The 23,781-nt window shown below is 60.2% G+C and overlaps 11 protein-coding genes across 11 annotated transcripts; 6 read left to right on the top strand and 5 right to left on the bottom strand.

The window, feature by feature from the left end:
- Positions 1-638: 638 nt before the first annotated feature.
- SPRG_06210 (hypothetical protein) lies at positions 639-4,263 on the bottom strand (the record flags this gene model as incomplete). Its single annotated transcript, XM_012345600.1, has 11 exons — positions 639-839; positions 881-1,228; positions 1,278-1,479; positions 1,530-1,804; positions 1,854-2,216; positions 2,268-2,520; positions 2,579-2,673; positions 2,722-2,884; positions 2,934-3,370; positions 3,421-3,805; positions 3,848-4,263. 11 exons carry the CDS (start codon positions 4,261-4,263, stop codon positions 639-641), a joined length of 3,138 nt encoding a protein of 1,045 aa, XP_012200990.1.
- Positions 4,264-4,941: 678 nt separating this feature from the next.
- SPRG_06209 (hypothetical protein) lies at positions 4,942-6,101 on the top strand (the record flags this gene model as incomplete). The annotated part of the gene is made up of 2 exons (XM_012345599.1): positions 4,942-5,104; positions 5,149-6,101. Exons 1-2 carry the CDS (start codon positions 4,948-4,950, stop codon positions 6,099-6,101), a joined length of 1,110 nt encoding a protein of 369 aa, XP_012200989.1. The 5' UTR covers positions 4,942-4,947.
- Positions 6,102-6,945: 844 nt separating this feature from the next.
- Positions 6,946-8,449, bottom strand: SPRG_06208 (hypothetical protein; the record flags this gene model as incomplete). The annotated part of the gene is made up of 6 exons (XM_012345598.1): positions 8,354-8,449; positions 8,104-8,306; positions 7,965-8,058; positions 7,587-7,910; positions 7,407-7,538; positions 6,946-7,356 (listed from the first exon to the last, which is right to left on the bottom strand). Exons 1-6 carry the CDS (start codon positions 8,426-8,428, stop codon positions 6,946-6,948), a joined length of 1,239 nt encoding a protein of 412 aa, XP_012200988.1. The 5' UTR covers positions 8,429-8,449.
- Positions 8,450-9,470: 1,021 nt separating this feature from the next.
- Positions 9,471-10,450, top strand: SPRG_06207 (hypothetical protein; the record flags this gene model as incomplete). Its single annotated transcript, XM_012345597.1, has 2 exons — positions 9,471-9,750; positions 9,810-10,450. The coding sequence occupies 2 exons, from the start codon at positions 9,471-9,473 to the stop codon at positions 10,448-10,450; spliced, it is 921 nt and encodes a 306-aa protein (XP_012200987.1).
- Positions 10,451-10,526: 76 nt separating this feature from the next.
- SPRG_06206 (hypothetical protein) lies at positions 10,527-12,692 on the bottom strand (the record flags this gene model as incomplete). Its single annotated transcript, XM_012345596.1, has 1 exon — positions 10,527-12,692. The coding sequence occupies one exon, from the start codon at positions 12,690-12,692 to the stop codon at positions 10,527-10,529; it is 2,166 nt and encodes a 721-aa protein (XP_012200986.1).
- An 895-nt stretch (positions 12,693-13,587) lies between these two features.
- SPRG_06205 (hypothetical protein) lies at positions 13,588-14,741 on the top strand (the record flags this gene model as incomplete). The annotated part of the gene is made up of 5 exons (XM_012345595.1): positions 13,588-13,701; positions 13,745-13,916; positions 13,961-14,174; positions 14,221-14,608; positions 14,660-14,741. Exons 1-5 carry the CDS (start codon positions 13,598-13,600, stop codon positions 14,739-14,741), a joined length of 960 nt encoding a protein of 319 aa, XP_012200985.1. The 5' UTR covers positions 13,588-13,597.
- A 40-nt stretch (positions 14,742-14,781) lies between these two features.
- SPRG_06204 (hypothetical protein) lies at positions 14,782-15,434 on the top strand. The gene is made up of 4 exons (XM_012345594.1): positions 14,782-14,880; positions 14,933-15,084; positions 15,134-15,322; positions 15,365-15,434. The coding sequence occupies exons 1-4, from the start codon at positions 14,790-14,792 to the stop codon at positions 15,431-15,433; spliced, it is 501 nt and encodes a 166-aa protein (XP_012200984.1). The 5' UTR covers positions 14,782-14,789; the 3' UTR covers position 15,434.
- On the bottom strand, positions 15,427-16,460 carry SPRG_06203 (hypothetical protein). The gene is made up of 3 exons (XM_012345593.1): positions 16,101-16,460; positions 15,754-16,056; positions 15,427-15,706 (listed from the first exon to the last, which is right to left on the bottom strand). The coding sequence occupies exons 1-3, from the start codon at positions 16,397-16,399 to the stop codon at positions 15,451-15,453; spliced, it is 858 nt and encodes a 285-aa protein (XP_012200983.1). The 5' UTR covers positions 16,400-16,460; the 3' UTR covers positions 15,427-15,450.
- A 288-nt stretch (positions 16,461-16,748) lies between these two features.
- On the bottom strand, positions 16,749-17,263 carry SPRG_06202 (hypothetical protein). The gene has a single exon (XM_012345592.1). The coding sequence runs from the start codon at positions 17,237-17,239 to the stop codon at positions 16,790-16,792; it is 450 nt and encodes a 149-aa protein (XP_012200982.1). The 5' UTR covers positions 17,240-17,263; the 3' UTR covers positions 16,749-16,789.
- A 996-nt stretch (positions 17,264-18,259) lies between these two features.
- SPRG_06201 (hypothetical protein) lies at positions 18,260-19,440 on the top strand (the record flags this gene model as incomplete). Its single annotated transcript, XM_012345591.1, has 7 exons — positions 18,260-18,385; positions 18,433-18,558; positions 18,610-18,834; positions 18,883-18,966; positions 19,020-19,116; positions 19,173-19,288; positions 19,342-19,440. 7 exons carry the CDS (start codon positions 18,260-18,262, stop codon positions 19,438-19,440), a joined length of 873 nt encoding a protein of 290 aa, XP_012200981.1.
- Positions 19,441-19,934: 494 nt separating this feature from the next.
- Positions 19,935-23,763, top strand: SPRG_06200 (hypothetical protein; the record flags this gene model as incomplete). The annotated part of the gene is made up of 3 exons (XM_012345590.1): positions 19,935-22,670; positions 22,724-23,584; positions 23,611-23,763. 3 exons carry the CDS (start codon positions 19,935-19,937, stop codon positions 23,761-23,763), a joined length of 3,750 nt encoding a protein of 1,249 aa, XP_012200980.1.
- Positions 23,764-23,781: the final 18 nt, after the last annotated feature.

Genomic DNA, 23,781 nt, shown 5'->3' with positions numbered 1-23,781 from the left:
GGGTCGTATTGTCGTAGAACGATGGGACGGTGGCCAAGGTCTCGCGATTGAAGAGAGCTTGGGAGAGCGTGAGAAACGCAGGGTCGAGCGACGAGAGGCTCAGATATAGCGTGTCTGGCCGTGCGATCTGTGACCACGGAAGCTCCTCGGACAAGTAGGCTTTCATAGGCTACGCATGTGCGTGGTCAAGCATCGCAGTGATATAGAAACCGCACCATGGCAAGGAGGTTGAGCAGGAGGAGCAAGCTCGTGGCCAACGAGACCTTGTTCCAGGCCACGTCGTAGGCGCGAGAGATGATTCGCTGAGCTGGCCCACACGGCACCACGGCGACCATGCCGGTGTCAACTCAGATGTGATATTTTTAGCGATAGATTGTTGAATAGGTTGACGATGTAAGGTGCACTTCCAACACGTAGTAGCAAACAATATTGTCTGTCACTGGAGAAAGGACTGTCAAGGTCACGGATGTGGTGCCCGACCCATGGTGGAGTACGGAATAGTAAGTACGTAATCCATAGAGATAGCGTCGTCGTGGGTATGGGTGAATCACTGCCTTCGCAAATAGCGCTCCAAGCCGCTACACTTTCTACCACAAGAACAATTGACTCCATAGCGCAAGATACGAGGTTGCTATTTCTTAAAGCGCTGGCGACGCGCGGCTCAGTTGGCGCCGCAGCTTGAAGAGGTGCGGCTGGCGCTGCATCCAGTCCTTGATCTTGGGCAGCGCATACTCGTAGCCGACCTGGATCGCGTCGTCGAGGCGTTCAAACTGGAGCGTGCCAATGTGCTGGACCGGCGGCTTGAGGTACAAGTCCACGCAAGTGTTGATGACGTTGTCCTTGTTTGCTCAAAGCAGCAGTAGGCGAGCGCGGCCGAGACATCGCCCATCGACGGCACTTGGGCCGTGCGCTCAAACGGGTTGAGCTTGTTCTTGAGAAGCCACCAGCCCGAGAGCGAGTCGCCGTACTCATAATAGCTCCACTCGGGGTCGCCACCGACGTCGACGGCCACAATAATGTTGATACCCTCTTCCTTCATCACGTCCGCAGGCAGGTTGTTGACATACCCGCCGTCCAGGAGAAGCGACCCGTTGTCTGAGATCGGCGGGAGGTATCCTTGCAGCGACATGGACGCACGCACGTAGCGCCAGAGCAGTCCCGCGCGGTGGACGCCGGTGCGATACTTGACAATGTCGGTCGAGATGCAGAAAAAGTTGAGCACGAGATCCTACAATGTACACAAATGTCAAAAATGTCAAAAATAAGAAAATATATACCTCGATGCGAATGTCGCCAAACTCTTGGTGGATGATGCCGTTGAAGCCGGCGCCCGTAAAGAAGGACGCGATCGGCAGCGTGAGCTCGCAAAATTTCTTCCAGAGACTGCCCATGGATTTCGCAAAACTGCGGGATTTTTCAACCACCTTTTCCAAGTCCTTGGGGTACTGGGCGTACAGGCCGGCCATGAACGCGCCCATACTACAATGCAGGCGGCGTCAGCTTTCGCAAAAAAAGAGCAAGTTATATACCTCGTGCCACCGACAACGTCAACGTCAATTCCGCACTCTTCCAGCGCCTTGAGCACGCCAATGTGGGCGAGGCCGCGGGCGCCGCCACCGCCAAGGACAATGCCAATCGAACGACCCGTCACCCGCCGCGAGATGCGGAGCAGATCGCTCTCGTACTTTGAGAACGGCACGCGAATGTTGTGCGAGTAGCTGATCCAGTCGCGCGAGTCGAGCTTCTTCATCGGCGTCGACATGTCGTCCGTGTCGCGGCGGAGACGCACCAGATTGATTTCGACCTACACGAAGACGCCAATGACGTCCTGTCGAAAACAGGGATGGCCCTACCTTCTTGCGCTCGTACGCGGACCGCAGGAGGCCCTGGAGCTCGTCGATCCAAAATTCCGATGTTTCAGACGTGAGCAGCAAGATGTGATCGGCCTGCCGGATGCACAGCCGCGTCCACTCGGTCAGCGTCGTGTCGGCTTCGTACAAGACGAGCTGGTTGACACTCTCAACCTCGGCAAGCCAGTTGGACATGCGCGAGCGCGCGATGGCCGAGAGCGACCGCCACTGCCCGCCAAACACCTCGATCGCCTTTTGCGAAGACACGACTTCGGTGGTTGCGAGCGTGTTGAGTGCTTTGGCCAGCATGCTGCTGAACTCGTGCACGCATGCGTCCTTGCTCGCGGCCAGCACCGCAATCGTACCCTAACCGCACACAACCATTAACCGATGATTGTGCACGTTGGGGCGACGTACGACAGGGAGTTGCGGTGATGCGCCAGCATTGCGCGTGCCGAGCAGCGGAAACGTCTTGCTCTGCGGCAGCGCTAAGAGGCGGAATGGAGAAAAGAGGGTGAGGGGCACGGAGCGGCTACCATTCGTGGAGCGGTACGCGACTTCCCGCGTCACGTGGGCCAGCACGTCGGGGTAGACGCGCAAAATGTAGTCAAAGATGACGCGCGGCATCTTGGAGATCTGACAGTCGCGAATCGCGTAGACCGTCGACGCACTAGTTGCGACGACGTGTGAGGTATGATGATACTTGGCATACTGTTGGGTGGAAATACCTGCGCCGGGAGGCGAGCATGTCGAGCGCGCACAGCGTCGCGCCCTTCATGAGCTCGTTGCTCGTCTTGACAATGGCACCCGTCGTGCTCACGTGCTACTCGATATCGTTGGCAGGAGGATCCTCCTACATATGGTGGCGTACATCCTGGATGGCGCGGAGGCGGCCGGTCAAAAGCGTGTACGTCGAGTCGCACTCGTCACCGACGTGGAAGAGCGAGTCGCCGCTGTTGAGGTGGATCCATTCGAAAAAGTTGTCGAGCATCGGCACCATCGGGTCATACTGGCGCAGCACGTGCTTGACACAACTAAGATGGACAGGCTTAGTCCATCGTACCATCCATGACCATGTCGCACCTCGAGACAAACGACGCGTGCCGCAGGAGCGACCGAAAGACGTTGCCGTCCAAGTGCAACACCGTCGTGGTGCCAATCGTGCGCGCTTCAACCATGCCGGCGTCACCGGTGATGGCCGTGCTCACGCCAATGGCGCAGCCCGGCGTCGCCTCGTACATCTTGACGAGCGTGTCGGTGACGTTGCCCATGGACATGGCCACGTCGACCGCGATCGCGCCTTCGACGACAAAGTACACGTCCGCGGCGTTGCTCGAGCGCTGCTCCTTCTGGTCCTGGAGAAGCCAGCCGTCTTCGAGCGTAAGGAGCCGACACCCGAGGCGGAATTGCTCCTCGAGCTCCTTAAAGTCAAGACCAAGCGCATGTGCGACGACGTGGGCAACCTCGGTGCGGTCCGAGGGCACGTCAAAGAGCGGTACGGGGTGGATCACGTGGTTGACCTAGCGTTTTTTGCGTTAAACCAAACCCAGAGAGCACGAATTGGACGCACAAGGCCAAAGTAGTCGATGAGCGACCGGGTCGTGACACGGTCCAGCTGCGCGAGGGCCACTTGGGCGAGCTGGAGTTGGTTCTTCGGGTGTAGCTCCATGGCTTGGAGCAGCACCGACTGGTCGATGCGCAGGACCGTGGCGCCCTCGGGACCGGCGCGCGCCTCCAAGTCGAGACGCGCGATCGACGGGTCGTGGAAGAGCGTTTGGAGTTGCACGAGCGTCGACGAGAGACACTCGTCCTTCGGAATCGCGCTCGAGTAGACTTTGTCTTCGTAGAACGCCGAGAGGAGCGCCGAGCCACGGCCGACCATGAGCAGCGACCCATCGTGGACGGCGCGGTCGAAGATGATGGCGTCGGGGGCATACTCGATTGCCGCCACATGCCTACGCGCAGGTGAGAAAAAAGAGAGCGGCGACGACTCATACCGAATGATCTCCTCCATAAACTCGTTTTCAAACGACGAGAAGAACATCTTGGTCAGACCCGCGTACATTTGCAGCTGGTCCTCGCTCCACACCTGCGCCTTGAGCCACATGATGTTGGCGTCGCGCTCGCCAAGCTCCTTCTCTTCTTCGCGGAGCTCGTTGACTTCGTAGTCGACGTCCGCGTCAAAGGACATGCGCTTGCGCATGTGCTTGGCCTTGGGCGACCCCGGCGCCGACGCCGTGCCATCCGATCGGGCGTCGATCGAGAGCGCGCGGGTCTTGCGCGGGCGCACCTGGCGCGATGCGACCCAGATGTAGAGCATGACGACGCCGAGGAGGACGGCGGCGAGGGCCGCGCCAATGACGATTGGGATCTCGTGGTAGTGCTTCAGCACCCAGTCCGACATGAGGAGCATGAGGTCTTGGCGGCGGCGGCAAACGTAAATTGACACAAATGGCAAGATCTATCCTCGGCCAGTTACAAATGCGACTTTTCTAGACGCGTTAAAGTCCATCGGTGTACTTGGCGTTTGTATCGACTCGACGCGTTTTTCATCAAGAGGACGTCAAACCCAGACGGATCGCCGTTGACGCAGCCGCCATGTGATGGCCACCAAAGGCACGTGTTTCCACCCGGCTGCCAAGCGCAGTGCGCGGCCATCGGCCATTGGCTACCGTCCCGTCCAGCTGCAGCAGGATTCTGCGCGGAGGTTTCCGCTCCATTTCTGATAGCAACACCAGTGGCACCGTTCGCCCCTTCGCAGGCCGGCGCGAGAAGTGCGCAGCGTGACGTGGCCTTTTCTGCTGCAGCCGTACGCTCTCCAAGGAATGGCTGCGTAAGAAATCTGCCGCGTGATTAAATAGGACGCTGTCCATGAGCATGTGTCGAAGCAACGCAGAGTCGGCACAGCTTGATTACAGCACATCGAGATTTATTTGCCACCTGCCACGGATGACAAGGACCGACCAGCTGTCCACACTTAAACGGGACGCCACAGTTTGACGCATTGTTGGACGCGTGGCGATCGCGTTCAACCCATGGTTGAAGGTTTAACCGTTTGTCGTATCCGGATTCCGGAGTCGCGAGATCCATAACGGGTATGACGGACGCGAACCGAGACGTGCTCTTCCTGCGCGTCCGGACGCTCGAGAAGTACAAGCACAACTATGAGCTCTTATGCAGCCAACTCAGCGACCTCAACACGCAGGTCGGGCTCCAGCTGCAGCGCCACGAGATGGACGTCGCCGGCCTCCAAGGTACGTCGCGGCTTGATGGCGGCTCATGGCCACCACCGTGCTAGCCATCATTCGTGGCCTCGAGAAGGATAAGACCGACGCTGCTACCAAGGTCATGGACCTTGAGGCCAGAATCGCTGCGCAGGCGACTGTGATGAGCCAGGACAAGGAGTACACCGACCGCATTCACGCGCAGCTCACGACGGCGGCCGAGCTCCTGAAGGCCAGTGAGCGCAATGCGAGCGAGCGCGAGAAAGAGTGCCACGCACAGCTTGACGCTATGCACCGGCAACTAGAGAAGGAAGCGTGCGAGCACGACGTTGTAAAGCGCGAACTGTCCGCGCTCAAGCTTGCCAAAGACTCGGGCAGCGAATCGAGCAAGGACAACAAGAAGCTGCGGCGACGGCTTAGCGAAGCCCACCATTGCATTGAGACCCTGCGCCGGCAGCTCATGGACGAATGCCGCCGACGGGACGCGGAGAGTGATGCGGCGCAGGAGGCTGCCCAGCGAAGGATAGCGCAGTTGCAGCAGGACGCGATCTGCCTCTCCGAGATTGCGTCGTCTTCAAAGGCACACGCACAGTCGCTCGAGCAGCAGCTGGACGCGCTGGAGGCCCAGCACCGCAAGTCCCAAGTGCGCGAGGAAGATCTTCGGCGCGAACTCGAGCGCCACGACGTGCATCGGACCCATGACAACGACCGGCTCGTGCTGGAGCTCACCGAGAAGGACACGCGTATCAAAGCCTTGGAGAAAAAAGTGCGCGAACTCAAGATTCGGTGGAAGCAGGACAGAGAACACTTGAAAGCCAAGCTCCAGCGCCACGAAGCGACCGACGACGAAGCGTACCAGCTCCGCCAGCAAGTTCGCGAACTCGAGACTCGGCTCGTCGTCGCGGACAAGCGCTGCCGACTCCTCGAGCGAGAAGTCTCTGCCCTTCGAGATGTCGTGGACGAAGCTGCGCTACGCCAAGAGCGCCGCGACAGCACATCGCGGTACAGAGGAACCTCGCCGCAGTAGTGCCACGTCACATTGATTACATACAGTAATCCTATGATGCCTGCGCTCGGTGCTTGTATCACGACCCTCGTGTCTCTTCCCGCTTCCGGGCCGCACGCACCATGCTCTGGAGCTTTAAACACTCGTCCTTGAGCGCTGCATTTTCCTAGTACAGTGTAAACTACCGTCGATGTTTTCGCTCACGACATACCTCCTCGAGGTCTGCGATGAGATGACTGTGCTGGGATGATGCCGTCTGAGAAGCCAATATCAAGTGGGGGAGTCACCCGCTGCCTCGCACCTTGTCCGAGACAGCCGCTTCATAGGCTTCTTTCCACGTAGCGATTTCCTCGTCCTTGGCTTCGACGGCTAGTCGCAGCCGGTCCAGCTCTACATCTCCATGAGTTGCTACCGGCGACGACGTTAGCCGTACCTGCAACGTCGTCCAGTGTGCGCGGCGACGGCAGCCGCTACACCGACACCGTGGCATCGTAGTGCAAGTCATGCACACCTCACCGAGCGAGACGCGTCGTTGCGGAGGTGCGGTATGCCCGATGGTTTGGGTGGTGCGTCTGGATCTCCACAAATCGAACCTTGGGCGATGCGAAATGGCTTCGTACCTAGCTTGGCCGCTTGGAGCTGTTGCTGGAGCGACTTGACGAGCTCGACAAGCCGTTCTTTCTCAATCTACGCTGCTCGTCACACGAAGCGGAATGTCGCTACAGACCGCCAAGGCTTGGTAATTGCTAAACTGGTCTTTGGTGAGACTGGCTTTTGTGTGTTTGAGATCGGTCGATTGCGCAGCTTGCAAGTCGCGCTGGAACGACTCGAGCAGACTTGCTTGGTGCGCCAGCTACAGAGCGTACTACTGCATCAGTTCGTAGCACGTTGGATGTATCTCAACTTGTCGCTTTTGGTCCTTGCAGAGGAGTTTGAGTGCTTCGAGTTCATTGGCGTCGAGCGGTTTGCTGTCAGCCGTGCGGGCCCGCGAGCTCGGTCCGGGCTTTTTTGCTTCTAGTTCGCTTTGGAGGCGGTCGATGAGGAGGTCGTCGTTCTTGGATTTCTCGAGTAGCACGCTGATCTTGACCTTGCTCTTGCTCGCGTCCTTTTCAAACACGTGGAGGCGGGCTTTCGTCGAGTCGTATTTTTTCTGTAGTTTCTCATGGCTCTCGCGCAGTGCATTGCTGTCGTCGAGGAGCTTGTCGATTTGCTTTTGGCGCTCAAGTTTTGTCGCGGCGAGGTCGTCTTCGGCCTTGCGATCGACATCCCGTGGCGCCTATAGTCACATATTTATATTTGAGATTGAGTCGTATTCCGTGGCGTTACGTCGAGAGGACTTGGATTCGCGCGTTCGAGTTTTTTTATTTTGGCTTTGAGCATCACGATTTGCTGGGCGCGGCCTCGCTTCCCGCTGTCGCTCGCATCGAGAATCTCGCTCAGCGCTATGTCGTCGCCCACCTGCATGGACATGTTTGAAGTGGACGATTCGAAAGATGACATTCGTACTTCGCGCTGGAGGGCGCGCTGCGTGCGTTTGAGTTCGACCGCTTGCGCCTCGCACTTGAGCTTGAGCTCCTCGAGCTTCTTGGACGCAGCGATTTCCTTCTCGGGCGACGGCACCTTCTTCGCCGCCTCGGGTCGAGGCAGTTGTTGAAGTCGCTGCAACGCGCGCTCGGCTTTGCCCTGCAGTGTCTGCGCCGCCTCGACCGCACGCTCCAATTCGGCCATCTTGGCACTGGCGGCCGCCACGCGGGACTTTTCCTTGTTGTAGGCCAGCGTCGCCTGGCGGAGCTTCTTGGCTTGGTGTACGATCTTGACGTTGCGAATGTCCTAAAGTCGAGGGTTAGGGCCTTCTGCACCACCTATGGTGCGGCGATATAGTACATGGTCGACGATCTCGGAGCCTTGGAGAATATCCTTGAACGAGTCCACGTCGAGGCCTGGTACGGGCTCCATGGCCTCGAGTAAAAGCTGCAGTCTACGCACACCGTGACGCGTGGAAAGATCGCTGCAGGATGCGCACTCGTTGATTTGCTGCTTTTGGCTCTTGATGGCCGCCACGAGCTCTGCATTTTGGTGCTTGAGCATCTGAATGTCGCTGATACCGTCCCACTTGAAGTCGCTCTGGTTGTTGGAGCTCGTCTCGATGACCGGCGGAATGTCCTCCAGCGCATGGCTATCGTCGTCGCTGTCGCTGTCGTCAAACTCGGGCAACGCCAGCGGCGCCTACCATGGATGCTACGCAGGCGTTCGTTCTGTGAGCACAAGTGTACCTTGTGGCGAGGCGGCGGCGCTGGCCCGAGCTCCATCTTGGCACTCACACGCTTCGTCTCGACGACGAGGCTCATGGTGCCGGCGGTTTCGGTGACAGTTGTCGTCTCAACCGACTCGGTGGCGTTGAGACAGCGACGCAAGCTTGCGATTGAGCGCAGTCTGCAAATTATGCCCAACCCCCGGACAAAAGAGGTCGCGCGTCGACCGAGCCTCTCGTCGCTGCTCATGCCCACCGCGCGCTTCACGCGCGACCACCCCAAGCTCGCCAAGGTGCCCATCTCGGTCGCCGTCGCCATCGAGCGAGCGCTCAAGGTCAAGCGCGATTGAGTCGCACGTCATCGCACCGCATAGAATAGCGGCGACGTACTCTTATTTACAGCGAATAGACACGACACATGCCACTAGGTTTCGTGCGTTGTAGCTTTGGGTACCCTACACCCCTACCCCTTGAAAGGTTAGATGGGGAACTCTCTACACGCGCCATCTCGTTTCTTCCACGAGACCAGTCGCCGGCGTATATCCCGGGACGGATTGTCAACGTCTGTCGATATCCGCTTAACCAACCGGAGCGCAAGGACTTCATCGACATGCTGCGAGTGCTCGCATGATGCTATTGCAAACGCCGACGTTGTCTCCTCGCCGCGCTCCTTTGAACGGCCTCACTCCTAGCGCTCTCTATGCTCGGTTACAGCACTGAGAGCCCCAGAAGAGCGGCTTCACGCAACATTCGCCGTATAAAAGTGGGGATGCCAACGCGTACTAGTATGGCACAGCGCTTGTCTCGGATACATTGGAAAGCGTACTACTAGTACAGGCCGCTCTATTTCGTCCATCAGTGTACTCAAGTAGTACGTAATGTTGGGCCGCTGGGTGTGCCAGCCATGCATATATGTAGACGTCGAAGTGCCTCGTGCGAGGCCTGTGTCATCCTGTCTCCGTTCTGAAGTTACCAAAAAACCTTTGGCACTGACAAGTGCATAGGATGTGGCTGCTTCCACACCGCGCGGTTCCAGTCCGCGTCAAAGACGTGGTCCGCGGGGAAAGACTTGATCTTTGTATATATAGTCACCCTAACCCTACGTGAAAATCGACTGCTTATTTGCTGGCAGACACACAATGGACTTGGAGGGCGCATTCGACGAGGTCATGGCGGCGCTCTTGTGCGCCGACAAGCGCGACGTCGACGACGTTGCGCGCGTTCTGATTAGCCTCGCGCACTTTATCGCCGCCATCGACGAGTCGCTCACGGCGACACACCGCATGACGCTCAAGCAGGTCGGTCGCCAGTGGCTCGCGGCCGTCGAGTCGACCTGGTACCAGTACGGCCTCGACGACGACGCCAAAGGTCTCGAGGCGCAGCTCGAAGAGGTGCGGGGCGCGCTCGCCTCCGTCACTGGTACTTCATGCATACTACACTCGTCTCCAGTGCATCTCATACTACGCGATGCACCGTAGACCACCCGACCAAGAACGTGCACGTCCACGAGTCACTACCGCCTATCGCACTGCGTGAGCTAAGCTTCATGGAGGCTGGCTTTGGCTGGCAGACTTGGGGCGCGAGCCTCGTTTTAGCCCACGCGATCGCAACGGACGAAGTCGACGTCCGCGGGCGCCGCGTGCTCGAGGTCGGCTGCGGCACCGGCCTCGTCGGCATTGTCGCCGCGCTCAAAGGCGCGTCCGAGGTCGTCCTCACCGACTTCCTGCCCGAGGTCCTCCAAAATGCACGCTTCAACGCCGAGGCCAACGGTGTCCGGGACGTCTGCCGCGTCGCCAAGCTCGATTGGCGGTCGCCGGTCCTCGAGCCTGATGATGCGACGCGGTTTGATATGATATTGGCGGCCGACTGTTGCTACGAGATCGAGCACGCCAAGCTCCTCCCACCCGTGTTCCAAAAGTACCTCGCCCCAACGTCCACCGTGCACCTGGTCAACGCGGTCCGCAGCGGGTTTGACGCCGAGCTCAATGCGTGGGAAGCAGCAGTGCGCGACGCGAACCTCACACTCGCGAACGTGCACGCGATTCACGACGAGAGCGCGGTGGACAATGGTCCACCCGCCGAGTTTCGCTACTATCGCATTGCACACCCGAGCGCATAGCATTGACAGTGTCTTTTACAGTGTATGTTACAGTGTTTACTACGCCAAACAGTGGACCACTGGAAAGAAGGACGTATCACCACACGACGCACTTGTGGGGTGGGTTCATGGGCGACCCGACGGGACACTGGAACGTCTCGGCAAAGAGCGCCGAGTTCATGAGCGGGCCGTTCACGCGCCACTTGCCAGGTGAGTGCGGGTCCAGGCCAAGAAGCAGTTCGGCGTACGCATCGGACCGCTTCTCGCACCACGCCTGGGCAAACGCTGTAAAGTACAACTTGGTCTCGGCCCTCGAGACCGGACGGGCTTGGGTCGCCGCATACGCCAAATACGCGAGCTTGAGCCCGCCGTTGTCAGCGATGTTTTCGCCGAGCGTGAGCCGGCCATCGACAAACCCGATGCGCGCTGACGCGTCCAGCGTCGTCACTTCAAACGACGAGTACTGCGCCGCCAAGCAGTCGGCCTTGATATCGAACGTCTTGCTCACGGACGGGGACCACCACATGCGGAGGTTCCCGTTGGCGTCGTAGTTGCGGCCTTGGTCGTCAAAGCCGTGCGTGAGCTCGTGGCCCATGACCATGCCGATGCGCGCATAGTTGGCGATGATGGGCATGGCATGGGCAGAGTAAAACGGCGCTTGGAGGATCGCGGCCGGAAACACCATCTTGTTGGCGCTCGGGTCGTAGTAGGCGTTCACGGTCGACGCTGCGAGGCCCCACGCCTGCGGGTCTACCGGCGCACCGATCGACGAGAGCGCGATCTGCATCTCGTGCGCCTTCAGCTGCGCCACGTTGGCGAAAAAGCCTGTGCTGTTGATGGCAAACGGAAGCGGCGGCGTGACTTCGGGGCCGCCCACGAGGTTGAAGATGTGGTGCAATTTGGCCAGCCCTTCCTTGCGCGTCGCCTCATCGAGCCACGGTTCGTTGGAGAGGACATTGCCCATGGCCGCCTCGATTTCAGTGATGAGCGACCGGGCGGCGACCTTGGTGCTCTTGTCCCAGACCCGCTCCAGGTAGTAGGACCCGAGGACAGCACCCAAGTGCGCTTCGGTGAGCCCGAGACAGTAGTCGGCCCGCGTGCTGTCGACGCCAAGGCCGCTGAGCGTCCCGTGAAACTTGTGGCTCGCAGCGCGAAAGCGCTCACCAAGCAGAGGGCTCTGGCTGTCGATCAAGCGGAAGCTCACATACTTGATGAGCGTGTTCAAGTCGACGTCATCACTGGCCAGGAGCGCGGCCTGGGAGGCAAAGAAATCGGGCGTCGAGACCACAATCGGCGCCGTCGAGTTGGCAAGCGTCTCGTACACACCCGCACCGCGAAAATACGCGGCGACGTGTGGGAATTGGGCCTCGAGGTCCGCGAGCGAGAAGGCGTGGTATGTCGCCCACGGGTCCCGGAGCGCGGCGTTGGCGACCGACATAGTTGCAAACGACGTCTCGAGTTTCAAGAGGCGGTGCGTGAAAGCCGTGACGTTGTGCCGGGCAAAGGCGTCGACACTCGCCAAGCTCGTGACGTACTCGACAAAAAGCTGCGCGTACTTGGCCCGCTTGTGCGCGTCCACGTAGTAGTCGCGGCCGGGGAACGTAAGCCCGCCTTGGGACAGCGAGAGCACGTTCGTCGTCGCATTCGTCGGGTTGCCCACCACCTCGAGGCTGAAGAAGGCGTTGACGCGGGACGAGCGGAAGAGTGCGCCAGCGTAGGCGTACACGTCGTTTTTGGACGTAAGCGACGCGACGTGTGCAAGCTGGGCCGAGACCGCCGCGACACCGGCGTCGTCGACAGCGCCCACCGAGATGCACGACTGGTACAGCGGTCCGATCACCGGCGGGTTGGACTGAACGATGTGCTCGATGAGCTTGGCGTTGGCATCGGCCACCACACGAAACGACGTGTCGACGGCGTTGGCGTCCGAAGGAATGGTGGCGTTCTGGAGCCAGCCGCCGCACGCGTGCCGGTAAAAGTTATGGCACGGATCGATCGCGTCGTCGCGCATCGCAGCCGTCTGCGCATAAAACGCGTCAAAGCGTGTGTCGGGCTCCTCGACGGCGACAATGACGACGACGGTGTCATCGTGCTGCTGGAGCGTGAGCACGCACCCGAACGCCGCAAAGAGCGACGCAATCGCGATCGCACATGCCCAGCGGGTCCATAAGCGAGGCGCGCGACGAGACACGGTGGTCGGCTCGACAGCGCCGTACGCCGTGCGAAAGGACAGGGTACCGAGCGGAACCGTGGTCATCGACATGCTTGAGCCTCTGGCTGCGGGTTGAATTATGTCCTTTCTCGCGTCGCTTGAGCTCTGTAACTGATGCCCATCAGCCAAAGGGGCGCCGACGCGTACGAGCCACTCAAGTGAGTCGTTGGACCATGTTACTGTTATTCGAAATCGCTGTCCGAGAGGTCGTCGAGAGCCCAGTCGTCGCGGTCGCTGGCTTCTTCGAGAAACGCATGTTCTAGCACAGCAATTCTGTGAGTTCCGTGATGGTTCTGGATGGCGCACCGCTGCAATTGTCCCAATCGATGGCCGCCGCCAGGATCTTCTTGCCGTACCCTTGGGTTGATCGCCGAGGCGGACGCACCTCAACTGCAACCTGTGGTGGTGGTGTCGGTGGCCGGGCGGCGAGTGCGCCGATGTGTGACAATACGCACATTTGTGACGCGGGCGACAACACGATCGGGTTGCCGCCAGAGGACGCATCTTCCGACGCTTGCGCAAGCATGAGTCCGTCGAGGGTGTCGTCGGACAAGGGCAGAGGACGATCGTAGCTGTCGTGGCCTTGGCTGCTAGGTGGTGCGACGATTGCACAAATGGGCGCAAGCTGCGTTGCGTCGTCGTCCTTGCTTGCAGTGCTGGCAAAGAGGCTCCGTGGTCGACCGCCGGTCGTCATGTGCGGTGGCAGCGAGAAGATGGCATCGACGTCGTCGCCAAAGAAGCATGGTGACTCGGCCTCCTCGGGCGACGACGACGCCATGACCGTACAGTCACTGTCGTCAGCGGCGGTAGGGCTGCGGTGGAGCCGCGGCCGCTTGCGCTCGGGGCTCGTGTAGCACTCGTCCATCCAAGTTGCGTTCTTTTAGATTCCGTCTTCCGACCATGGCAGTTACACGCACATGGTATTTAAATATAAAGACGCAATAAAATTGCATCGCATGAGCCCCAAGTCGCAGCCAGGTCGGCGGAAGCACGGCCGCGATGGCTTGGACGTGATCCAGAACCATGTTCGCATCTCGATCGAGCGCGTGCATCGGGCGCGGTAGCCGCCTGTCTCCAATGCACAAGGACTTAGACAGGCGTAGGCTCCAAGGCCCAACGACGCGCCAACCAAAGGCACATGTTGAAGAGCCGACGCAAGTCGCGGCGCTTGGACAGTATCTCGAAGCTAAGATGAAGGTATCGGAGGCGTCCCAGGAAGAGACTGTGGCGGCGAGCCCACGCCGCCACCGCTGCGGTTCAGACAGCGCATTTGGGGTACGACGAACTCCTAGGGATGTGGGCACGACCACGTGGCGTAGCTCGAGTTCAAGCTGAGCCGAATTTTGAAGCAGAGCAAGCGGCGCAGCGGCATGCGCGTCGCCAAGCCCAACCTGGACCAGCGCTCCAAGCTGACCGCGATCAAGTCACGGAACGGCGCCGCCGCACAGACCGTTGTCGCACGGCAGCGCGAGCGGGAGCACAACGACAACCCGCTCGGACTGAGCGAGAACGTTCTCTTCGCCTTCCGCGCCGGTGGCTAGCATCTCGTATCGTCGACGCCGCTCACAACCCATGCTAGTGGCCCACGTGTGGCTGGCGCGGAAGCGGCGCAAGGACCGCGCGATGCGTGAGAACGTGACCAACAAGCTCGTTTTGCACCAATCCCGCCCAAAAGAGCTGTCGCCCGCCGTCTTCGACATCATCAGCAAAAGCTTTGTGACGCCCGTGCCGGCACTTCAGTTCTTTGACACGGGCACCGAGATGCCGCCGATCCAGCGCCACAATGATGTCATCCCGACACGAAGCGCCCTCGCCCCAAGCCCCCCAAGCGCGGCGCCCATGCGCCCGGTAAAGCCCGCGACGGCGCCAGCATCGCTCACGCCACGCGGCATTTGCTACACGATCGACAGCAGCGGCCACCGCCAGAGCAAGATGCAGCACAGCGCGGAACTGGGCGCGCCGCGACGGTACGCTCGACGATCTCGACAGCGATCGCCAAATGACGTGGCACGTTGTAGAGCCCGACCGCTCTACGCGTCCAAGCTCGCTGCGTCCATGGACGATGCGGTCGTGCATACGCTCAACAAGCGGTTGCGCTGAGAACGTAACACGAGCGGATAAGACAAAGTTCTTAGGCTCAAGCAACGCATGGCCGCCAAGAAGCAGCGCATCGCCAACCTCTCGGACGCCTTTGGGAGCAACCAAGACCACCTCAAGCTCAACCTCTCGGCCAAGCTCGGTGCGCACTCGTCGCCGCTACAATGACCTACCACGACTACTACTATGTGTAGCCATGCACTGGGCCGAACGAGAACATTTGCACGCGTCCAAGCTCGAAGCGGCGTGTCTCAACGACACTAACTTGCCGTCGTTCCAAGTGAGTAAGGACCAGCATCTTGGACGACTGCGCGTGCACAAGGCACGACTGCTCGAGCTCTGCCACGTACGACTACCGTTCTACTCGACAAGGCGACGCACTTGCGCACTCATAGACGCTCAGTACCTTTGGCGCAATGCTGCGGGCCCACGAAGACGCCCGCCAAGAGATGACGCGGTCCGAGCTCCACGTGCTCTCGCTCTTTCGGATTGTGGTCGAAAACAACTGTGTCTTGACCCCAGTCGTCATCCAGGGCATTGCCTCGCAGCTCTCGAGCGCAGACCTCGCCTGTCCTCGTGTCCAGGTAGCCGCACGCCCGCCCGCTCCCTTCTCTGCACGACAGTAGGCGCTCTTTTCCATCATTGCCAACCGCATGGGCACAGACGCCCTCGCAACAACGACGCGAGTATCATAATCGAGTCGACTTAATCCCTACTCGCGGTGCGTTGGCTCGGCGGTCGGTGCCATCGGGCGCGAACGCGGTGCGTACACGGCCCGCGACGCGTGGCAGCCCACGTAGACGACAGCGACGACACTGCCGAACGCAGCGAGAACGCTGGCGACGACCGCCGCCCAGATCGACGGCGGCAAATCCGTCGTCCACAGCGCAGTGTCGGTGGCGTGCTCGGCCGAGAGGATGTAGCCCTTGCACTTGGCGTTGTTGGTGTTGCGCGTCTGCAGTGTGTAGCTAGACGTACGTATTACCACGTGCAGTGCCAACACGAGGGAGGATACCACTTGTCGATGCCATGCGACTGCACGCCAATGAGCCGGTCGCGCACCTCGTCCCATTGCGCGACGCTGTGGAAGATGCCGCTGGAGAGATTCGTGAGCGTGCCCTCCGTGATAAAGTGATAGGTTGACGGCGCTTCGGTCCAGAGAACGATGACGCGGCCGCTCTGGTGGAGCCGCTCGACGGCCCGCGTCGCGCGACAGTCCTGGGTGGTGCACGCAGCATCGTGGAAGCGAAGCCATGCGCTGAGGTTGTAGGCGCCGACAGGCGGAGCCGTCGGGCTCACGTGGCGGCAGCTCTCAAACCTACATGCCAATACGATAAGATCGCCGATGAGCGGTCTCCATACCGGACGCGTAGACCATCCGCGGAGACGCAGCGGGGCCGAGCGTGGCCAGCGGCGAGGACGTGGTGGCCGAGGCGGAGGTTGGCGCAGACAAAGCCATCGGCGCATATACAGTCGGCGTCGCAGAAGACGTCGTCCATTTGCACGCGGCCGTCTGCGGTACAGACGCTGCGATCGGCCAACGCACTGCCGCACGCGTACGACTTGTACTGGCACACGTCGCAGGCCGCCGTCGTCGCCCGCGTTGACGCCGGCAGAAGCAGGCTGCCAAGAGCGACCAGTAGCAGCAACGGCGCGGTCATGGGTCGGTGATGATGTGCAAGACGCTTTGAAACTGGCCGTGCTTCTGGAACGGATCGCGAGGTTGGTTCTTTTTCGAGTCTTCTCGCAAGTTGTGATACGATGACGTACAAGCGACTTGCATGCATCGGCGGTCAAGTCTGTGCCGGCTCTGCTGGGATCGATCGCGTCTACTCAGTACTAGTAGGTCGATTCGACTGCATCGATTTCATGCCCGCATGCCCGCGATGGTGGCTGCGTTCGCCATGACGTTTGTTTCCAACAGGACATGGAAGCGTCCTCGAGCAGTAAATGGAAGAATCCGAGGATGCTTCCTTGCCCATCATCTTCGCTGGAAACAGGAAGTCTGCGTCGGTGGCTACAAGACTATGTTATATTACTCCGTCGTCGATTTATTCCGACGTCGTGGGGCGCTTCTTCTTGGGGCCACGAGGTAACCGGCAGCCGAGCGCGCGCTCAATCTTGGAGATGATGGCAGGGTTCGGGATCGCGCGGCCCGACTCGTACTCGCCAATGACCTGCGGCTTCTCGTTGATCGCGGTCGCGAGCGCCTTCTGCGTCATGCCCTTGTCGAGGCGCGCCTTCGAGAGCGCCTGCGAGAGCGACCGGTCGACCGTGTCGTGCTTGAAGTTCTCCGTGTCTTCGTCAAGCTTGCGCATGTTGCCAGCGGCGCCGTGGGCCGAGCGGTTGAGGCCGTTCGTGTGCTTGACCTCGGTCGAGACGTTGCCGGCGCGACGCGCGCGGTTGAGCGCGGCCTCCTTGGACTCGTTGCCGATGCGGCCGCCGCTGCGGGCCTTGTTCCAGCCCTGGACCTCCCAATCTTGACCCTGCGCAAAGCTCATCTTCTTGTGTATCGATGGAAATTCGAAATGGTCGACTTCTGGCCGGTCGCTGTCGCGTCCGGATAATTCGCCGACGCTTCGAGTGATGGTCCCATTGGCTAAAATCGCACCGAAATTGGGCGGAATTTTCGAGAAAATGAATTCTGGGGCCCGAATTCTTTCGACCGCCCACCGCGCCCTGTCGCTTTGTACCGCGCGACGTCCGCCACATGCGTCGCATGCGAGGTCCTATACTCGCAGAGTGCGGCTTTGACAGAACCAAGCGCCTGCAAAAGGGGCTGAGTGACCGCGCCGTTTCGTGGAAGGAGCACACGTTCTGTGTCGGGATTGGTTCAAAACGGCGAATATTTCGGCTGTCGAAGATTGCATTTGAGCCAATCATACACCAGGACGATGTTTCTTTCAATACATGCAGGACATACATTATGCAAGGTATTGAATAATATATTAATTTGGATAAACGCACGCAGTTTGGACGTGGCTATGCACCAAGATCAATGCGACCCTTCTCTGAGAATTTCGCGTGGCTCCATCTCGCATCCTCATGACATGCATGATGCAAGCCACACGCAGATTCTTGGGTGCTACAACAGCGTCATATTTTCCCCCGCAACCGAGGCTGTTGAAACGATCTAGTCCCTACCAATATAGTCCTTTACCACGGTACTATAATAATTTGAGTAAACTACAATAAGAACTGCAAGCTTCGTCCATGTTGTGGTCAAGTGTACGACACCTTCAATTCGAAGCTGGCGCGCATGCACATGTCCTGGATGATGCGACTCGTTTGCACGAACGAGCGAGTGGACAAAGTCGACGCTTGGCGACAACCTCGTTCGAATTCATCGCTCGGATTGGCTGAAAAGAAAACTCTTCTAGCCAATCCACGTCGTTGGCTCACCCACCTTACAAACATCAAGATCAAGTTTGCGCAATGCACCTCGTCAAGATCGGACACGGGACAAAACGCGGGGACAAAAATCGTTTTGTTGCGCAAGTTGTCGACCAGAACGGGATCCGATGGCCACTGAACGCAAGCCCGAGCGCGGCCTCATGGCCAACATCGCGATCGCCGGCATGGCTACGTCGCTCGCCACAATCGGCTCCAACCCGATGGAGGTCGTCAAGACGCGCATGCAACTGCAGGTACGCCGCCTGCCATGCGACAGCACGCATCAGGATGCTCTGCGCAGGGCGAGCTCGCCGCGTCGGGTGCGCCTGTCGTCTACCGCAATTCGTTCCACGCCTTCTACACAATCGCCAAGGTTGAAGGCGTCCGCGGTATCCAGCGTGGCCTCGTGGCTGGCATGGCCTACCAGGTAGACACTCGGCGATAGCTTCGTATGTATCTAATGATGGCATTGGCGTAGACAGTCATGAACGGCGTGCGCCTGGGCGGCTTCGAGCCGCTGCAAAAGATCTATGGCGCCACTGACCCGAACCACTACTCGTTCGTGCCGCGCAACATGCTCGCGGGTGCGACGTCCGGGGCGCTTGGTGCCATGCTTGGCAGCCCGTTCTTCCTCGTCAAGGCCCGTCTCCAAGCTCAAAGCAACGCCACGACCATCAACGCGCAATACCATTACAAGGGCACGGTACGTTTCGACGCACAGTGTCAGTAGCATACTCACGCAAGCTCTTAGTTTGATGGGCTTCGGCAAATCGTGGCCAAGGACGGCGTGGCAGGCCTCTACCGGGGTATCAACGGTGCCATTCCGCGTGTGGCGGTACGACCTAGGCTCTTTTGCGTGCATTTTAGTGACGATGCTGCTGTCACCAGGTTGGTTCGGCCGCGCAAATGTCGACGTATGCCTCGTCCAAGCACCTCGTACTCTCGTCCGGGCTCCTCGAAGACGGCGTCCTTGCACATTTTGCTGGTGCGAATATCTTCGTCTTGGGCCTGCCACACATCAACTAACTTGGCTGTGCGTAGCAAGTCTCGTGACGGGCCTTGCGGTCACGACAGCCATGAACCCCTTTGACGTGGTCTCGACGCGCTTGTACAGCCAGAACGTTGTGAACGGCAAAGGCGTGCTCTATGACGGCGTCGTCGACTGCTTCCGGAAACCTTTGGCGCCGAAGGTGTCCGGGGCATGTTCAAGGGTTGGACTGCCCACTACCTCCGCCTCGGGCCGCATACGATCTTTACTTTTGTGTTTTGGGAGCAAGCCAAGAAAATGGCCTCGAGCCTCGGCTTGTAGGATATATGCTACGTTCTTAGTCAACGAACTAGTCGTTCTTGAGTCCATCGTGATTTTATTCGCATTGTCCACTGTGTTGCGGTCGATAACGTCAACCGCAACGCCTTTAAGCCCGACACGTAAAACACGGCAAAAGCTGGGAAGCAAACTGGTTGCCCTGAATCACTTTCGCGGTCCGCTATTCACCCTAGGCATACACTCATACACTGGTGCTACTCGACGATATCCAGTTGCAGGGCAGTGCCGAAAACCACTCTACCAAATGATGCGTATCTATTCGTTTATAAAGGTTTTAGCAGCGCCAAGCAGCGCTGCCCGCGTACCAGTTAGAGTCCTCGCCCATACAATTTGAAGCTTGGAATCTGGGACTGATGGTCGCTCACTGCATTGTGTTCTGGTAGCTCCTGGTGCTGGTCTGGTCTCCATGATCTGTTCCGAGGGTTGCTTGGGACCAGAAATAAGTCCAGATCCGACATTGCACTTTCTTGACAAGAATGGCCACGCCGGCGATCGTCGTCTCGGGCGTCTCGAGCGGCGTCGGCAAAACGTCGCTCGCGATCGGTCTCATGGCGGCTCTCACCAAGCGCGGGCTGCGCGTGCAGCCGTTCAAGGTCGGCCCCGATTTTCTCGATCCGATGCACCACACGCTCGCTTGCGGTGTCGCGAGCGTGAACCTCGATGGCTTCATGATGGGCCGCGACGAGTGCCTTGCTGCGTACCATCGCGCCTGCATCACGACAAAGGCCGACATTGCTGTCATCGAAGGTTGCATGGGGCTCTTCGACGGCACGGACGAGGCCTCGGACGGCGGCAGCTCGGCCGAGATCGCCAAGTGGCTCCAAGCGCCCGTGGTCCTCGTCGTCGACGCGTGGTGCATGGGACGCAGCGCCGCGGCCATGGTGCACGGCTATTGCTCGTTCGACCGTAACGTGACATTTGCTGGCGTCGTCTTCAACAAGATTGGCGGTGACGCGCACGCGCAATGGCTACGTGATGCGTTGCAGTCGTCACCGCTGACCTCGTCGGTACGCGTCCTAGGCTGCGTCCCGAAGGACGTATCGATCGTTGTGCCCGAACGCCACTTGGGCTTGCACATGCCAGACAATGCGACGCACATCCACGGCCTTGCCCGTCTCGTCGAGGCCCACATAAGCGTCGACGCGCTGCTCGCATCCCCGCCAACGATCTACCTGCCCGTCCGCGAGCCATCGACGCCACCTGCGACGGAAAGGACACCGCCACCCGTGCGGCTCGGCGTCGCACGTGACGAAGCGTTTTGCTTTTACTACGCCGACAACCTCCGCGTGCTCGAAGCCGTCGGCTTTAACCTCGTGTTCTTCTCGCCCTTGCACGACAAGGAGGTGCCAACCGTCCATGCACTCTACTTTGGCGGCGGGTACCCCGAGCTCCACGCCAATGCGCTCGAAGCCAACGCGTCGATGCGGGCGTCCGTCCACGCGTTTGCCTCGTCTGGAAAGCTCGTGTACGCAGAGTGCGGCGGCCTCATGTACCTCTCGCAGAAGCTTTTTGAGAAAGAAAAGGCATTTGCCATGGCCGGCGTGCTGCCCCTTGACGTGAGCATGACACCACGCATGACCATGGGCTACTGCGTGGCCGAGATGTCGCCAGCCCTGGCAGCACTGCTGCAGCTGCCGCCCACAACACGACTGGCGTGCCACCAGTACCACTTTTCCGAGCTCACGTACAAGGGCGAGCCGGCGGCACGGCTTAATGCCAACGGCGCGGTCGTCCAACTGGCCGGCGTTGACGAGCCAGCGTACCGGTGCCGCATGGAGCGGCCGGACGCAGCGTTTGCGCCCGAGGGCGTCGTCGTCGGTGGTACGATCGCGTCCTACTGCCACCTCCACTTTGGGTCGCATCGGGCCTTTGCATCAGCTCTCTTCGCGACGGCACAGCGACGCCTGCCACTCGTGTCGTTTGAGCCAAGCGCGACCGAGATCGTTGGCGCGATCTGGGACACGCGGCTGCCAACCGACAACGACGACGAGACGACGCGGCGGGCCAAGAAGAAGGCCCTTCTGTGCGCGGTGAGCGAGTTTTGTGACGCGCCTGCGCACTATACCAATGGTGTGCCTCGCATCACCAAAAGCTTGATCACGGCGACGACATCCGACGCGATTGAAGCCCAAGTCCAAGCCTTCCACGCCCAAGGCATCCGTGACTTGCACGTGATCGACGTCGCGTTGCTAGCGACGTGTCGCCCCGGCGTCGTCTTTACGCAGGACGCTTGCGATCGGTGCTCCGCGGTCGACAGTGCGGTGGCCGTCGCCCTCGACGCCGCGCAGTTGCCACGCGACGTGGCCTTTCCCATCAAGCCACGGACGGTCACCGACGTCCTCGATGGGATTCTCGCGATTGCTCGCGTCCTCGGCGAAGACGCTCGGGCGCAGCTGCTCCACGCGCGTCTCACCGCCCGACTCGACGCGGTGGCCGCTCACGTGCGCCAACTCGGTCGACCGCGTGTTCTGGGCCTCGAAAGCGTCTTCCCACTCGTGGCGTCGGGGCAGTGGCTGCCCGATATGCGCCGCCGCGCCGGTGGCTCCGAGGCGTTGGCCGACTCGACGCCGGGCTGTCCGCCGCGACGCTTGAATTGGTTTGACGACATTCTGCCATCACGACCCGATGTCATCGTCGTCGCGTGTTGCGGCAAGTCGGCGCCCGAGACCGTACGGGACATGGAGCGGTACTTGCTCTCGCAGGACGGGTTTTGGAACCTCCCAGCGATGCAGACGACGCCGGCGCGACTCTTTGCTGTCGACCACGGCGTTCTCTCGCGCCCGGGACCGAGTATCATCTTGGGCATTGAAATCCTCGCCGCCCTCGTACATCCGACGACGAGCGATAAGGCAACTCTTGCCGGCCTTGAACACGTGCGCGTCTTGCAGTACACTGGTCCCCGCTTCGCCACTGGCGAGGCCTTTGTGACGCACTTCGAGTCTGTGCTTGCATCGACCGCAGAGCCATTTGCCGAGCCTGCGTGGCGCACCCTCGAGGCGACGGGCCCACCGGCCCTGGCGGCCCACGCGGTCGTCGCATCGCGCGACACGCTCTATCTCGTCGGCGGTGAGGACAATGCGTCGCAGCGAACGTCGTCTGTGTGGCAGTGGACGCCGTCGCAATCGTGGCAGCACCTGCCGTGCACCACCGTATACGGCGAGGACGACGTGCCCACGGCGCGGTCGAACCACGCAGCCGCGCTTTGGCACCATGTTCTTTTGTCTTTGGCGGCTGGGACCAAGATGGGTTGCGTCCGCTCGGGCAGCTCGAGCTTCTCAACCTCGAGACGCGCTGCTGGACGCACGGCAGCACGACGGGCGTGGCGCCGACGCCGCGGGGCAACCCGACGCTTGTAGTCGACGCGCAACGGTCGACGGCGATCGTCTTTGGCGGCTGGAACAAAGTCGAGCGCTTCAACGACGTGCACCTTCTCGACTTGCGCACGTGGGCGTGGCGCGAGGTTCAATCAGGCGCGTTGGCGCCGTACAAGCGCACCGACCACGCAGCTGTGTGGGCCGACGACCGCATGTTTGTCATAGGCGGCTCGACGTGCGACGGACCGACCAACGACGTCTGGGTCTGGTGCCCCACCACCGAGGCGTGGACCGAGCTGACGTGCGTTGGCGATTGTCCTGCACCCCGAACGTCGCACGCGGCTGTCGTCTGTGGGCGGCACATTCTGGTGACGGGCGGTCAGTCCCATACGACGGCCCACGGCACGAGCGTGTTTGCCTCGAGCTATGCGCTCAACATCGACTCGCTGGTGTGGACAGCACTGCCGGATCTACCTCTCGCAGTCTGTCGACATGGCACCGCGGTCTTGAGTGACGACGTTCTCTACGCGTATGGCGGCTACGATGGCAGCCGTGTCACCGGCGGCTTGCACGAGCTGTCGGTTTCTGCCACTCTCTTGCCCTCGAGCCCTGTCACTACGGCGGCAACAAAGGACGTCGCTGTGTCGCCTCTTGTCGACGACGTCGTACCGCCGGTCGTGGCGTGGGCACCCACCACGCCGCTGACGCTTGACGACTTGATGAACGACCCAAGCATCGCCGACGACCTCGCCGAGATTGACGAGATGGAGCTCGACGAGCAGCCGAGCGAGCGGTACCGATTGCTGCACAAAGTGGCGTGCGACCGCGGCTCCTCCAGTACGTGGACCCAGCCTCGGGCTATACGGTGTTTACCGCGCTCTTTCTCAAGAAGCGCGCGTGCTGCGGCTACAAGTGCCGCCACTGCCCGTGGGGCCACAAGAACGTGGCCAAGAACAAAGCGGCGTCTATGAACGCGTCCCTCGAGTGGTAGAGTCCGGCCACTCGGCAT

Source organism: Saprolegnia parasitica (genome assembly GCF_000151545.1).
Source record: "Saprolegnia parasitica CBS 223.65 unplaced genomic scaffold supercont2.24, whole genome shotgun sequence".
Taxonomy (NCBI): Eukaryota; Oomycota; class Saprolegniomycetes; order Saprolegniales; family Saprolegniaceae; genus Saprolegnia; species Saprolegnia parasitica.
The sequence above is the reverse complement of the archived record's forward strand: the minus strand, read 5'-3'. Positions and strand labels throughout refer to the sequence as shown.